Below are 14,686 nucleotides of genomic sequence, written 5' to 3'. Positions count from 1 at the left end.
TCACCAGTGAACAGGGACGGGACATTGAGAGAGTGACTCATACAAGGACCTGGTGTTTGAACCACAAACTGGACTCTGAGGAGTTCGTAAAAGTACCACGTTTGGAAAAACTCCGAAGTCATGTTTAGCCATTTTTGAACCAATATGGCCGACATTTGGTTGGGCGGACGGTGTTGCCGTAATAATATTTTTTACTTCTCTTGTCACCATCTGCCTCTGCGCCAAATTTCATGATTCTACGATTTTTTTGGGTCATTTCCCATCTCTCAATGCATTTTTGGTACATTTGGGGCTGACGAGCAAATTCTTTTTATTTCAGAAAAGGGAAATAGCCAAAATGTAGAGGCACGATTTTTAGAGGTGTGAACATTTTTGTGACTTTTCGTCAATGTCACTGGGTGAGAAATAGGGGCGTGTCCCGAGAAGAAAGAAAGAAGAAGAAGAATAATATTCTGATGCGAAAACAACGTTTCCCATTTTTCAAATATCATAAACTATACATTTTCCTCCCTCATGGTGTGGCTCCCTGGTCACTGACGCCCACTTTGTGTTTTTGGCCCTCTAAACAGTAATAATGTTACATTTTTGCATCACATGTTTATATGAACTGAACATAAAGAGATGGAACGTATTCGTGAGACACTTTGCACAAATGAGTGCTTTATATGTAAAGTGCTCGTTTAGTGCCACTTTTGCAGCGTTTACAACGGTAATGTTCCATTTTCCTATTACTACTTGTTAGAGCAATAATGGAATTAATGAAGAAAAGTAATGTTTGGTTTAAGTATTGAAGTATCTGAAGTGTACATTGTGTTGTGTGGGTCGTCAGGACGACTGAGGCCTGGAGGAAGGAGACACACGTATGATCTCATCCTGTAACTTTCACAAATAATGATACTTTTACATCTTGTTCTCTCATTGGCTGATCCGTTGGTGCATGGATAGGGTCATAGCTGACCTCAGATGTGGTTTATGGGTCTCTGTGCGTCTTCAGTATATAAGGGAGGTGCGTCCAGAGACGGGGTTCGTCTTCCTGGTCCCCAGAGGACAGGACTGTCTCCTGTATCTGACACTCACTTGTCTGTAATAAACAAACTTGGAAAGTTGCAGAGCTTTGTCAGCGTGAATCCTTTGTCTAGAGCCGACGCCCCAAACCAGCATCGATCCAGACGCCACAGTCTAAATAAGTATTAAATGAATATAATTAATATAATTAATATAATTAATATAATTAATATAATTAATATAATTACATCTGAATCTTTAGTATCAATTCCTAATGTTCTAATTATTAACAAAGTCTAATCCTTAAGTTAAATGTATAATTTATGTCACGCTTCAGTCTGGAGCGGGAGAGGGCGGGGCCAGAGCGGGAGAGGGCGGGGCCAGAGCGGGAGAGGGCGGGGCCAGAGCGGGAGAGGGCGGGGCCAGAGCGGGAGAGGGCGGGGCCAGAGCGGGAGAGGGCGGGGCCAGAGAAGTAGGCCAAACTTAATTGGTCAAATGGGAACAGGTGAGACGGGTCGAGATGGAAGTCAGAGGGCGACCGACACGTCCTGCACATGCTGCACATGCTGCACATGCCGCATATCCTGCACATGCTGCACATGCTGCACATGCTGCACATGCCGCACGTCCTGCACATGCTGCACATGCTGCACATGCCGCACGTCCTGCACATGCTGCACATGCTGCACATGCCGCACATCCTGCACATCCCGCACATGCCGCACATGCCGCACATGCCGCACATGCTGCACATGCTGCACATGCCGCACGTCCTGCACATGCCGCACATGCCGCACGTCCTGCACATGCTGCACATCCCGCACATGCTGCACATGCTGCACATCCCGCACATGCCGCACATGCTGCACATGCCGCACGTCCTGCACATGCCGCACATGCCGCACATGCCGCACATGCTGCACATCCCGCACATGCCGCACATGCCGCACGTCCTGCACATGCCGCACATCCCGCACATGCCGCACATGCCGCACATCCCGCACATGCCGCACATGCTGCACATGCCGCACGTCCTGCACATGCCGCACATGCCGCACATGCCGCACATGCCGCACATGCTGCACATCCCGCACATGCCGCACATGCCGCACGTCCTGCACATGCCGCACATCCCGCACATGCCGCACATGCCGCACATCCCGCACATGCCGCACATGCTGCACATGCCGCACGTCCTGCACATGCTGCACATCCCGCACATGCTGCACATCCCGCACATGCCGCACATGCCGCACATGCCGCACATCCCGCACATGCCGCACATGCCGCACGTCCTGCACATGCAGCACATCCCGCACATGCCGCACATGCCGCACATCCCGCACATGCCGCACATGCTGCACATGCCGCACATGCTGCACATGCCGCACATCCTGCACATGCCGCACATGCTGCACATCCCGCACATGCCGCACGTCCTGCACATGCCGCACATGCTGCACATGCCGCACATCCTGCACATGCCGCACATGCTGCACATGCCGCACATGCTGCACATGCCGCACGTCCTGCACATGCCGCACATGCCGCACGTCCTGCACATGCCGCACATGCCGCACATGCCGCACATGCCGCACATCCTGCACATGCTGCACATGCCGCACGTCCTGCACATGCCGCACATGCTGCACATGCAGCACATCCCGCACATGCCGCACATGCAGCACATCCCGCACATGCCGCACATGCCGCACATGCCGCACATGCCGCACATGCCGCACGTCCTGCACATGCCGCACGTGCTGCACATGCCGCACGTCCTGCACATGCCGCACGTGCTGCACATGCCGCACATGCCGCACATGCTGCACATGCGCACATCGCAGCGTCTTTTTGATTGTGCAAAATAAAGGAAATAAACGCACCACGGACGACGTGAGTTTTTGTTGGTGAGGATTTAGTGTGAGTCAAACGGACTCAAAGGAGGAAACTGAGCAGATTTTTAGCGAAGATCGACTAGAAGCCAAAACACAGAGGTTCACATGGACTAAACCAGGACTTCTTCATTTCTCTTCATTGATCAGTTTAAAACTTGTCGTGAGCTTCATAGTTTATTAGACACATTTCTGGATAAACAGAATATTCATGTTTCAGTAAAAACATCAGAGTAATCAGATTACTCCAGAAGATAAACACATTTATTATCTTTAATGACAGTGCTTCACGTCAAACCAGAACCATGTGTGTCACTGCTGTCCTGGTCCTGCTCCTGGTCCTGGTCCTAGTACGGTTCCAGGTTTGGTCCTGGGTAGGGTTCTCCGTAGGGTTCTCCGTAGGGTTCTCCGTAGGGTCCATAATAAACCCCTGGTTCTGGTCCCTGGTCCAGTTCTATGTCCTGCAGCTCCTGGTCACTGTAGACCTGGATTTGGTCCAGATCAGAACTTTTCACAGAAGCTTTGACCCCAAAACTGCGATAGAGGCTAACGGCCAGAACCATGAGGAGAACCTGAAAGACCAAGACTTTAGTCCTGCTTTAGTCCTGCTTTAGTCCTGCTTTAGTCCTGCTTTAGTCCTGCTTTAGACCTGCTTTAGACCTGCTTTAGTCCTGCTTTAGTCCTGCTTTAGACCTGCTTTAGTCCTGCTTTAGACCTGCTTTAGTCCTGCTTTAGTCCTGCTTTAGTCCTGCTTTAGTCCTGCTTTAGTCCTGCTTTAGTCCTGCTTTAGTCCTGCTTTAGTCCTGCTTTAGTCCTGCTTTAGTCCTGCTTTAGTCCTGCTTTAGACCTGCTTTAGACCTGCTTTAGTCCTGCTTTAGTCCTGCTTTAGACCTGCTTTAGTCCTGCTTTAGTCCTGCTTTAGTCCTGCTTTAGTCCTGCTTTAGTCCTGCTTTAGTCCTGCTTTAGACCTGCTTTAGTCCTGCTTTAGTCCTGCTTTAGTCCTGCTTTAGTCCTGCTTTAGACCTGCTTTAGACCTGCTTTAGACCTGCTTTAGACCTGCTTTAGTCCTGCTTTAGTCCTGCTGTAGTCCTGCTTTAGTCCTGCTTTAGTCCCGCTTTAGTCCCGCTTTAGTCCTGCTTTAGTCCCGCTTTAGTCCCGCTTTAGTCCTGCTTTAGTCCTGCTTTAGTCCTGCTTTAGTCCCGCTTTAGTCCCGCTTTAGTCCTGCTTTAGTCCTGCTTTAGTCCTGCTTTAGTCCTGCTTTAATCCTGCTTTAGACCTGCTTTAGACCTGCTTTAGTCCTGCTTTAGTCCTGCTTTAGTCCCGCTTTAGTCCTGCTTTAGTCCTGCTTTAGTCCTGCTTTAGTCCTGTCTTTAGTCCCGCTTTAGTCCTGGTTTAGTCCTGCTTTAGTCCTGCTTTAGACCTGCTTTAGTCCTGCTTTAGACCTGCTTTAGTCCTGCTTTAGTCCTGCTTTAGTCCCGCTTTAGTCCTGCTTTAGTCCTGCTTTAGTCCTGCTTTAGTCCTGTTTTAGTCCCGCTTTAGTCCTGCTTTAGTCCTGCTTTAGTCCCGCTTTAGTCCTGCTTTAGTCCTGCTTTAGACCTGCTTTAGACCTGCTTTAGTCCTGCTTTAGTCCTGCTTTAGTCCTGCTTTAGTCCTGTTTTAGTCCCGCTTTAGTCCTGCTTTAGTCCTGCTTTAGTCCCGCTTTAGTCCTGCTTTAGTCCTGCTTTAGACCTGCTTTAGTCCTGCTTTAGTCCTGCTTTAGTCCCGCTTTAGTCCTGCTTTAGTCCTGCTTTAGACCTGCTTTAGACCTGCTTTAGACCTGCTTTAGTCCCGCTTTAGTCCCGCTTTAGTCCTGCTTTAGTCCTGTCTTTAGTCCCGCTTTAGTCCTGGTTTAGTCCTGCTTTAGTCCTGCTTTAGACCTGCTTTAGTCCTGCTTTAGACCTGCTTTAGTCCTGCTTTAGTCCTGCTTTAGTCCTGCTTTAGTCCTGCTTTAGTCCTGCTTTAGTCCTGCTTTAGACCTGCTTTAGACCTGCTTTAGTCCTGCTTTAGTCCTGCTTTAGTCCTGTTTTAGTCCTGCTTTAGTCCTGCTTTAGTCCTGCTTTAGTCCTGCTTTAGTCCCGGTTTAGTCCCGGTTTAGTCCTGCTTTAGTCCTGCTTTAGTCCTGTTTTAGTCCTGCTTTAGTCCTGTCTTTAGACCTGCTTTAGACCTGCTTTAGACCTGCTTTAGTCCTGCTTTAGTCCTGCTTTAGTCCCGGTTTAGTCCCGGTTTAGTCCTGCTTTAGTCCTGCTTTAGTCCTGCTTTAGTCCTGTCTTTAGTCCTGCTTTAGACCTGCTTTAGACCTGCTTTAGTCCTGCTTTAGTCCTGCTTTAGTCCTGCTTTAGTCCTGTTTTAGTCCTGCTTTAGTCCTGTCTTTAGTCCTGTTTTAGTCCTGCTTTAGTCCTGTCTTTAGTCCTGTCTTTAGACCTGCTTTAGTCCTGCTTTAGTCCTGCTTTAGACCTGCTTTAGTCCTGTCTTTAGTCCTGCTTTAGTCCTGTTTTAGTCCTGCTTTAGTCCTGTCTTTAGTCCTGTCTTTAGACCTGCTTTAGACCTGCTTTAGTCCTGTTTTAGTCCTGCTTTAGTCCTGCTTTAGTCCTGTCTTTAGTCCTGCTTTAGTCCTGCTTTAGTCCTGCTTTAGTCCTGTTTTAGTCCTGCTTTAGTCCTGCTTTAGTCCTGCTTTAGTCCTGCTTTAGTCCTGCTTTAGTCCTGCTTTAGACCTGCTTTAGTCCTGCTTTAGTCCTGCTTTAGTCCTGCTTTAGTCCTGTCTTTAGTCCTGTCTTTAGTCCTGCTTTAGTCCTGCTTTAGTCCCGGTTTAGTCCTGCTTTAGTCCTGCTTTAGTCCTGCTTTAGTCCTGCTTTAGTCCTGCTTTAGTCCTGCTTTAGTCCTGCTTTAGTCCTGCTTTAGTCCTGCTTTAGTCCTGCTTTAGTCCTGCTTTAGTCCCGGTTTAGTCCTGCTTTAGTCCTGCTTTAGTCCTGCTTTAGTCCTGCTTTAGTCCTGCTTTAGTCCTGCTTTAGTCCCGGTTTAGTCCTGCTTTAGTCCTGCTTTAGTCCTGCTTTAGTCCTGCTTTAGTCCTGTCTTTAGTCCTGCTTTAGTCCTGCTTTAGACCTGCTTTAGTCCTGTCTTTAGTCCTGTCTTTAGTCCTGCTTTAGTCCTGCTTTAGTCCTGCTTTAGTCCTGTCTTTAGTCCTGCTTTAGTCCTGGTTTAGACCTGCTTTAGTCCTGGTTTAGACCTGCTTTAGTCCTGCTTTAGTCCTGTCTTTAGTCCTGCTTTAGTCCTGCTTTAGACCTGCTTTAGTCCTGTCTTTAGTCCTGTCTTTAGTCCTGCTTTAGTCCTGCTTTAGTCCTGTCTTTAGTCCTGCTTTAGTCCTGGTTTAGACCTGCTTTAGTCCTGGTTTAGACCTGCTTTAGACCTGCTTTAGTCCTGCTTTAGTCCTGCTTTAGTCCTGTCTTTAGTCCTGCTTTAGTCCTGCTTTAGACCTGCTTTAGTCCTGTCTTTAGTCCTGTCTTTAGTCCTGCTTTAGTCCTGCTTTAGTCCTGCTTTAGTCCTGTCTTTAGTCCTGCTTTAGTCCTGCTTTAGTCCTGTCTTTAGTCCTGCTTTAGTCCTGGTTTAGACCTGCTTTAGTCCTGGTTTAGTCCTGCTTTAGACCTGCTTTTGTCCCGCTTTAGTCCCGGTTTAGTCCCGGTTTAGTCCCGCTTTAGTCCTGCTTTAGTCCTGCTTTAGTCCTGCTTTAGTCCTGGTTTAGTCCTGTCTTTAGTCCTGCTTTAGTCCTGCTTTAGTCCTGCTTTAGTCCTGTCTTTAGTCCTGCTTTAGTCCTGCTTTAGTCCTGCTGTAGACCTGCTTTAGTCCTGCTTTAGACCTGCTTTAGTCCTGCTTTAGACCTGCTTTAGTCCTGCTGTAGACCTGCTTTAGTCCTGCTTTAGACCTGCTTTAGTCCTGTCTTTAGTCCTGCTTTAGTCCTGCTTTAGTCCTGCTTTAGTCCTGCTTTAGTCCTGCTTTAGTCCAGCTTTAGACCTGCTTTAGACCTGCTTTAGTCCTGTCTTTAGTCCTGCTTTAGTCCTGCTTTAGTCCTGCTTTAGTCCTGCTTTAGTCCTGTCTTTAGTCCTGCTTTAGTCCTGCTTTAGACCTGCTTTAGTCCTGCTTTAGTCCTGCTTTAGTCCTGCTTTAGTCCTGCTTTAGTTCTGCTTTAGTCCTGCTTTAGTCCTGCTTTAGTCCTGCTTTAGTCCTGCTTTAGTCCTGCTTTAGTCCTGCTTTAGTCCTGCTTTAGTCCTGTCTTTAGTCCTGTCTTTAGTCCTGCTTTAGTCCTGCTTTAGACCTGCTTTAGACCTGCTTTAGTCCTGCTTTAGACCTGCTTTAGTCCTGCTTTAGTCCTGCTTTAGACCTGCTTTAGTCCTGTCTTTAGACCTGCTTTAGTCCTGCTTTAGTCCTGTCTTTAGTCCTGCTTTAGTCCTGCTTTAGTCCTGCTTTAGTCCTGCTTTAGTCCTGCTTTAGTCCTGCTTTAGACCTGCTTTAGTCCTGGTTTAGTCCTGCTTTAGTCCTGCTTTAGTCCTGTCTTTAGTCCTGCTTTAGTCCTGCTTTAGTCCTGGTTTAGTCCTGCTTTAGTCCTGCTTTAGACCTGCTTTAGTCCTGCTTTAGTCCTGCTTTAGTCCTGCTTTAGTCCTGCTTTAGTCCTGCTTTAGTCCTGCTTTAGACCTGCTTTTGTCCCGCTTTAGTCCCGGTTTAGTCCCGGTTTAGTCCTGCTTTAGTCCTGCTTTAGTCCTGTTTTAGTCCTGGTTTAGTCCTGTTTTAGTCCTGCTTTAGTCCTGTCTTTAGTCCTGCTTTAGTCCTGCTTTAGACCTGCTTTAGTCCTGCTTTAGTCCTGCTTTAGACCTGCTTTAGACCTGCTTTAGTCCTGCTTTAGTCCTGTCTTTAGTCCTGCTTTAGTCCTGCTTTAGACCTGCTTTAGTCCTGGTTTAGTCCTGTTTTAGTCCTGCTTTAGTCCCGGTTTAGTCCCGCTTTAGTCCTGCTTTAGTCCTGTTTTAGTCCTGGTTTAGTCCTGTTTTAGTCCTGCTTTAGTCCTGTCTTTAGTCCTGCTTTAGTCCTGCTTTAGACCTGCTTTAGTCCTGCTTTAGTCCTGCTTTAGACCTGCTTTAGACCTGCTTTAGTCCTGCTTTAGACCTGCTTTAGTCCTGCTTTAGTCCTGCTTTAGACCTGCTTTAGACCTGCTTTAGTCCTGCTTTAGTCCTGTCTTTAGTCCTGCTTTAGTCCTGCTTTAGTCCTGCTTTAGTCCTGCTTTAGTCCTGCTTTAGACCTGCTTTAGTCCTGGTTTAGTCCTGCTTTAGACCTGCTTTAGTCCTGTCTTTAGTCCTGTCTTTAGTCCTGCTTTAGTCCTGCTTTAGTCCTGCTTTAGTCCTGGTTTAGTCCTGTCTTTAGTCCTGCTTTAGTCCTGCTTTAGTCCTGCTTTAGTCCTGCTTTAGACCTGCTTTAGTCCTGGTTTAGTCCTGCTTTAGACCTGCTTTAGTCCTGCTTTAGTCCTGCTTTAGTCCTGCTTTAGTCCTGCTTTAGACCTGCTTTAGTCCTGTTTTAGTCCTGCTTTAGTCCTGTCTTTAGTCCTGCTTTAGTCCTTGTTTAGTCCTGCTTTAGTCCTGCTTTAGACCTGCTTTAGTCCTGCTTTAGTCCTGCTTTAGTCCTGCTTTAGACCTGCTTTAGTCCTGCTTTAGACCTGCTTTAGTCCTGCTTTAGACCTGCTTTAGTCCTGCTTTAGTCCTGCTTTAGACCTGCTTTAGTCCTGTTTTAGACCTGCTTTAGTCCTGCTTTAGTCCTGCTTTAGACCTGCTTTAGTCCTGCTTTAGTCCTGCTTTAGTCCTGCTTTAGTCCTGCTTTAGTCCTGCTTTAGTCCTGCTTTAGACCTGCTTTAGACCTGCTTTAGTCCTGCTTTAGTCCTGCTTTAGTCCTGCTTTAGTCCTGCTTTAGTCCTGCTTTAGACCTGCTTTAGTCCTGCTTTAGACCTGCTTTAGACCTGCTTTAGTCCTGCTTTAGTCCTGCTTTAGTCCTGCTTTAGTCCTGCTTTAGTCCTGCTTTAGTCCCGGTTTAGTCCTGCTTTAGTCCTGCTTTAGTCCTGCTTTAGACCTGCTTTAGTCCTGCTTTAGTCCTGCTTTAGTCCCGGTTTAGTCCTGCTTTAGTCCTGCTTTAGTCCTGCTTTAGTCCTGCTTTAGTCCTGCTTTAGTCCTGCTTTAGTCCTGCTTTAGTCCCGGTTTAGTCCTGCTTTAGTCCTGCTTTAGTCCTGCTTTAGTCCTGGTTTAGTCCTGCTTTAGACCTGCTTTAGTCCTGCTTTAGTCCTGCTTTAGTCCTGCTTTAGTCCTGCTTTAGTCCTGCTTTAGTCCTGCTTTAGTCCTGCTTTAGTCCTGCTTTAGACCTGCTTTAGTCCTGCTTTAGTCCTGCTTTAGTCCTGCTTTAGTCCTGTCTTTAGTCCTGCTTTAGTCCTGGTTTAGTCCTGCTTTAGACCTGCTTTAGTCCTGCTTTAGTCCTGTCTTTAGTCCTGCTTTAGTCCTGTCTTTAGTCCTGCTTTAGTCCTGTCTTTAGTCCTGCTTTAGTCCTGGTTTAGACCTGCTTTAGTCCTGCTTTAGTCCTGTCTTTAGTCCTGCTTTAGTCCTGGTTTAGACCTGCTTTAGTCCTGCTTTAGACCTGCTTTAGTCCTGCTTTAGTCCTGTCTTTAGTCCTGCTTTAGTCCTGCTTTAGTCCTGGTTTAGTCCTGCTTTAGACCTGCTTTAGTCCTGTCTTTAGTCCTGCTTTAGTCCTGCTTTAGTCCTGCTTTAGTCCCGGTTTAGACCTGCTTTAGTCCTGCTTTAGTCCTGGTTTAGTCCTGCTTTAGTCCTGCTTTAGTCCTGCTTTAGTCCTGCTTTAGTCCCGGTTTAGACCTGCTTTAGTCCTGCTTTAGTCCTGGTTTAGTCCTGCTTTAGACCTGCTTTTGTCCCGCTTTAGTCCCGGTTTAGTCCCGGTTTAGTCCCGCTTTAGTCCTGCTTTAGTCCTGCTTTAGTCCTGCTTTAGTCCTGGTTTAGTCCTGTCTTTAGTCCTGCTTTAGTCCTGCTTTAGTCCTGCTTTAGTCCTGTCTTTAGTCCTGCTTTAGTCCTGCTTTAGACCTGCTTTAGTCCTGTCTTTAGTCCTGCTTTAGTCCTGCTTTAGTCCTGCTTTAGTCCTGCTTTAGTCCTGCTTTAGTCCTGCTTTAGACCTGCTTTAGTCCTGTCTTTAGTCCTGCTTTAGTCCTGCTTTAGTCCTGCTTTAGTCCTGTCTTTAGTCCTGCTTTAGTCCTGCTTTAGACCTGCTTTAGTCCTGCTTTAGTCCTGGTTTAGTCCTGTCTTTAGTCCTGCTTTAGTCCTGCTTTAGTCCTGCTTTAGTCCTGTCTTTAGTCCTGCTTTAGTCCTGCTTTAGACCTGCTTTAGTCCTGTCTTTAGTCCTGCTTTAGTCCTGCTTTAGTCCTGCTTTAGTCCTGCTTTAGTCCTGCTTTAGTCCTGGTTTAGTCCTGTCTTTAGTCCTGCTTTAGTCCTGCTTTAGTCCTGCTTTAGTCCTGTCTTTAGTCCTGCTTTAGTCCTGCTTTAGACCTGCTTTAGTCCTGTCTTTAGTCCTGCTTTAGTCCTGCTTTAGTCCTGCTTTAGACCTGCTTTAGTCCTGCTTTAGTCCTGCTTTAGTCCTGCTTTAGTCCTGCTTTAGACCTGCTTTAGTCCTGCTTTAGACCTGCTTTAGTCCTGCTTTAATCCTGCTTTAGTTCTGCTTTAGTCCTGCTTTAGTCCTGCTTTAGTCCTGCTTTAGTCCTGTCTTTAGTCCTGGTTTAGTCCTGCTTTAGTCCTGCTTTAGTCCCGCTTTAGTCCCGGTTTAGTCCTGTCTTTAGTCCTGCTTTAGACCTGCTTTAGTCCTGCTTTAGTCCTGCTTTAGTCCTGCTTTAGTCCTGCTTTAGTCCTGTCTTTAGTCCTGTCTTTAGTCCTGCTTTAGTCCTGCTTTAGACCTGCTTTAGTCCTGCTTTAGACCTGCTTTAGTCCTGCTTTAGACCTGCTTTAGACCTGCTTTAGTCCTGCTTTAGTCCTGTCTTTAGTCCTGTCTTTAGTCCTGCTTTAGTCCTGCTTTAGACCTGCTTTAGACCTGCTTTAGTCCTGCTTTAGACCTGCTTTAGTCCTGCTTTAGTCCTGTCTTTAGACCTGCTTTAGTCCTGCTTTAGTCCTGTCTTTAGTCCTGCTTTAGTCCTGCTTTAGTCCTGCTTTAGTCCTGCTTTAGTCCTGCTTTAGTCCTGCTTTAGTCCTGCTTTAGTCCCGGTTTAGTCCTGCTTTAGACCTGCTTTAGTCCTGCTTTAGACCTGCTTTAGTCCTGGTTTAGTCCTGCTTTAGACCTGCTTTAGTCCTGCTTTAGTCCTGCTTTAGTCCTGCTTTAGTCCTGCTTTAGTCCTGCTTTAGACCTGCTTTAGTCCTGGTTTAGTCCTGCTTTAGTCCTGTCTTTAGTCCTGTCTTTAGTCCTGCTTTAGTCCCGGTTTAGTCCCGGTTTAGTCCCGCTTTAGTCCCGCTTTAGTCCCGTTTTAGTCCTGCTTTAGTCCTGCTTTAGTCCTGCTTTAGTCCTGCTTTAGTCCTGCTTTAGTCCCGCTTTAGTCCCGGTTTAGTCCTGCTTTAGACCTGCTTTAGTCCTGCTTTAGACCTGCTTTAGTCCTGGTTTAGTCCTGCTTTAGACCTGCTTTAGTCCTGCTTTAGTCCTGCTTTAGTCCTGCTTTAGTCCTGCTTTAGTCCTGCTTTAGACCTGCTTTAGTCCTGGTTTAGTCCTGCTTTAGTCCTGTCTTTAGTCCTGTCTTTAGTCCTGCTTTAGTCCCGGTTTAGTCCCGGTTTAGTCCCGCTTTAGTCCCGCTTTAGTCCCGTTTTAGTCCTGCTTTAGTCCTGTCTTTAGTCCTGCTTTAGTCCTGCTTTAGTCCTGGTTTAGTCCTGCTTTAGTCCTGCTTTAGACCTGCTTTAGTCCTGCTTTAGTCCTGCTTTAGTCCTGCTTTAGTCCTGCTTTAGTCCTGCTTTAGTCCTGCTTTAGTCCTGCTTTAGTCCTGCTTTAGTCCTGCTTTAGTCCTGCTTTAGTCCTGCTTTAGACCTGCTTTAGTCCTGCTTTAGTCCTGCTTTAGTCCCGGTTTAGTCCCGGTTTAGTCCTGCTTTAGTCCTGCTTTAGTCCTGTTTTAGTCCTGGTTTAGTCCTGTCTTTAGTCCTGCTTTAGTCCTGCTTTAGTCCTGCTTTAGTCCTGCTTTAGTCCCGCTTTAGTCCCGCTTTAGTCCTGTTTTAGTCCTGCTTTAGTCCTGTCTTTAGTCCTGCTTTAGTCCTGCTTTAGTCCTGCTTTAGTCCCGCTTTAGTCCCGGTTTAGTCCTGCTTTAGTCCTGCTTTAGTCCTGCTTTAGACCTGCTTTAGTCCTGCTTTAGTCCTGCTTTAGACCTGCTTTAGTCCTGCTTTAGTCCTGCTTTAGTCCTGCTTTAGTCCTGCTTTAGTCCTGCTTTAGACCTGCTTTAGTCCTGTCTTTAGTCCTGTCTTTAGTCCTGCTTTAGTCCTGCTTTAGTCCTGCTTTAGTCCTGGTTTAGTCCTGCTTTAGTCCTGCTTTAGTCCTGCTTTAGTCCTGCTTTAGACCTGCTTTAGTCCTGGTTTAGTCCTGCTTTAGACCTGCTTTAGTCCTGCTTTAGTCCTGCTTTAGTCCTGGTTTAGTCCTGTCTTTAGTCCTGCTTTAGTCCTGCTTTAGTCCTGCTTTAGTCCTGCTTTAGTCCTGCTTTAGTCCTGCTTTAGACCTGCTTTAGTCCTGGTTTAGTCCTGCTTTAGACCTGCTTTAGTCCTGCTTTAGTCCTGCTTTAGTCCTGCTTTAGTCCTGCTTTAGTCCTGCTTTAGACCTGCTTTAGTCCTGTTTTAGTCCTGCTTTAGTCCTGTCTTTAGTCCTGCTTTAGTCCTTGTTTAGTCCTGTTTTAGTCCTGCTTTAGTCCTGCTTTAGTCCTGCTTTAGTCCTGCTTTAGACCTGCTTTAGTCCTGCTTTAGTCCTGCTTTAGACCTGCTTTAGTCCTTGTTTAGTCCTGTTTTAGTCCTGCTTTAGTCCTGCTTTAGTCCTGTTTTAGTCCTGCTTTAGTCCTGTCTTTAGTCCTGCTTTAGTCCTTGTTTAGTCCTGTTTTAGTCCTGCTTTAGTCCTGCTTTAGTCCTGCTTTAGTCCTGCTTTAGACCTGCTTTAGACCTGCTTTAGTCCTGCTTTAGTCCTGCTTTAGTCCTGTCTTTAGTCCTGTCTTTAGACCTGCTTTAGTCCTGCTTTAGTCCTGCTTTAGTCCTGCTTTAGTCCTGTCTTTAGTCCTGCTGTAGTCCTGCTTTAGTCCTGTCTTTAGTCCTGTCTTTAGTCCTGCTTTAGTCCTGCTTTAGTCCTGCTTTAGTCCTGCTTTAGACCTGCTTTAGACCTGCTTTAGTCCTGCTTTAGTCCTGCTTTAGTCCTGCTTTAGACCTGCTTTAGTCCTGCTTTAGTCCTGCTTTAGTCCTGCTTTAGACCTGCTTTAGTCCTGCTTTAGTCCTGCTTTAGTCCTGCTTTAGTCCTGTCTTTAGTCCTGGTTTAGTCCTGCTTTAGTCCTGCTTTAGACCTGCTTTAGTCCTGCTTTAGACCTGCTTTAGTCCTGGTTTAGTCCTGCTTTACTCCTGCTTTAGACCTGCTTTAGTCCTGCTTTAGACCTGCTTTAGTCCTGCTTTAGACCTGCTTTAGACCTGCTTTAGTCCTGCTTTAGACCTGCTTTAGACCTGCTTTAGTCCTGCTTTAGACCTGCTTTAGTCCTGCTTTAGACCTGCTTTAGTCCTGCTTTAGACCTGCTTTAGTCCTGCTTTAGTCCTGCTTTAGACCTGCTTTAGTCCTGGTTTAGTCCTGCTTTAGTCCTGTCTTTAGTCCTGTCTTTAGTCCTGCTTTAGTCCTGTCTTTAGTCCTGTCTTTAGTCCTGCTTTAGTCCTGCTTTAGTCCCGCTTTAGTCCCGCTTTAGTCCTGCTTTAGACCTGCTTTTGTCCCGCTTTAGTCCCGGTTTAGTCCCGGTTTAGTCCTGCTTTAGTCCTGCTTTAGACCTGCTTTAGTCCTGCTTTAGTCCTGCTTTAGTCCTGTCTTTAGTCCTGCTTTAGTCCTGTCTTTAGTCCTGCTTTAGTCCTGTCTTTAGTCCTGTCTTTAGTCCTGCTTTAGTCCTGCTTTAGACCTGCTTTAGACCTGCTTTAGTCCTGTCTTTAGTCCTGCTTTAGTCCTGCTTTAGTCCTGCTTTAGTCCTGTCTTTAGTCCTGTCTTTAGTCCTGCTTTAGTCCTGTCTTTAGTCCTGTCTTTAGTCCTGCTTTAGTCCTGCTTTAGTCCCGCTTTAGTCCTGTCTTTAGTCCTGTCTTTAGTCCTGCTTTTGTCCCGCTTTAGTCCCGGTTTAGTCCCGGTTTAGTCCTGCTTTAGTCCTGCTTTAGTCCTGCTTTAGACCTGCTTTAGTCCTGCTTTAGTCCTGTCTTTAGTCCTGCTTTAGTCCTGCTTTAGACCTGCTTTAGTCCTGTCTTTAGTCCTGCTTTAGTCCTGCTTTAGTCCTGCTTTAGTCCTGCTTTAGTCCTGCTTTAGTCCTGGTTTAGTCCTGCTTTAGTCCTGCTTTAGTCCTGTCTTTAGTCCTGCTTTAGTCCTGTCTTTAGTCCTGCTTTAGTCCTGCTTTAGTCCTGCTTTAGTCCTGGTTTAGTCCTGCTTTAGTCCTGCTTTAGTCCTGCTTTAGACCTGCTTTAGTCCTGCTTTAGTCCTGTCTTTAGTCCTGCTTT

At 46.7% G+C, this 14,686-nt stretch overlaps 1 protein-coding gene across 1 annotated transcript in view; it reads right to left on the bottom strand.

Moving 5' to 3' along the window:
- Positions 1-3,174: 3,174 nt before the first annotated feature.
- LOC140374507 (CD82 antigen) overlaps positions 3,175-14,686 on the bottom strand; it is a 44,497-nt gene continuing 32,985 nt past the window's right edge. Inside the window, exon 8 of the mRNA XM_072461433.1 lies at positions 3,175-3,472. Coding sequence (XP_072317534.1) covers positions 3,248-3,472 — 225 coding nt within the window. The 3' untranslated portion in view covers positions 3,175-3,247. The remainder of the gene's footprint in view (positions 3,473-14,686) is intronic.

Source organism: Eucyclogobius newberryi, unplaced genomic scaffold, assembly GCF_026437365.1.
Source record: "Eucyclogobius newberryi isolate DKJ021-1_F unplaced genomic scaffold, fEucNew1.0.hap1 SCAF_3, whole genome shotgun sequence".
NCBI lineage: Eukaryota > Metazoa > Chordata > Actinopteri > Gobiiformes > Gobiidae > Eucyclogobius > Eucyclogobius newberryi.
The sequence above is the reverse complement of the archived record's forward strand: the minus strand, read 5'-3'. Positions and strand labels throughout refer to the sequence as shown.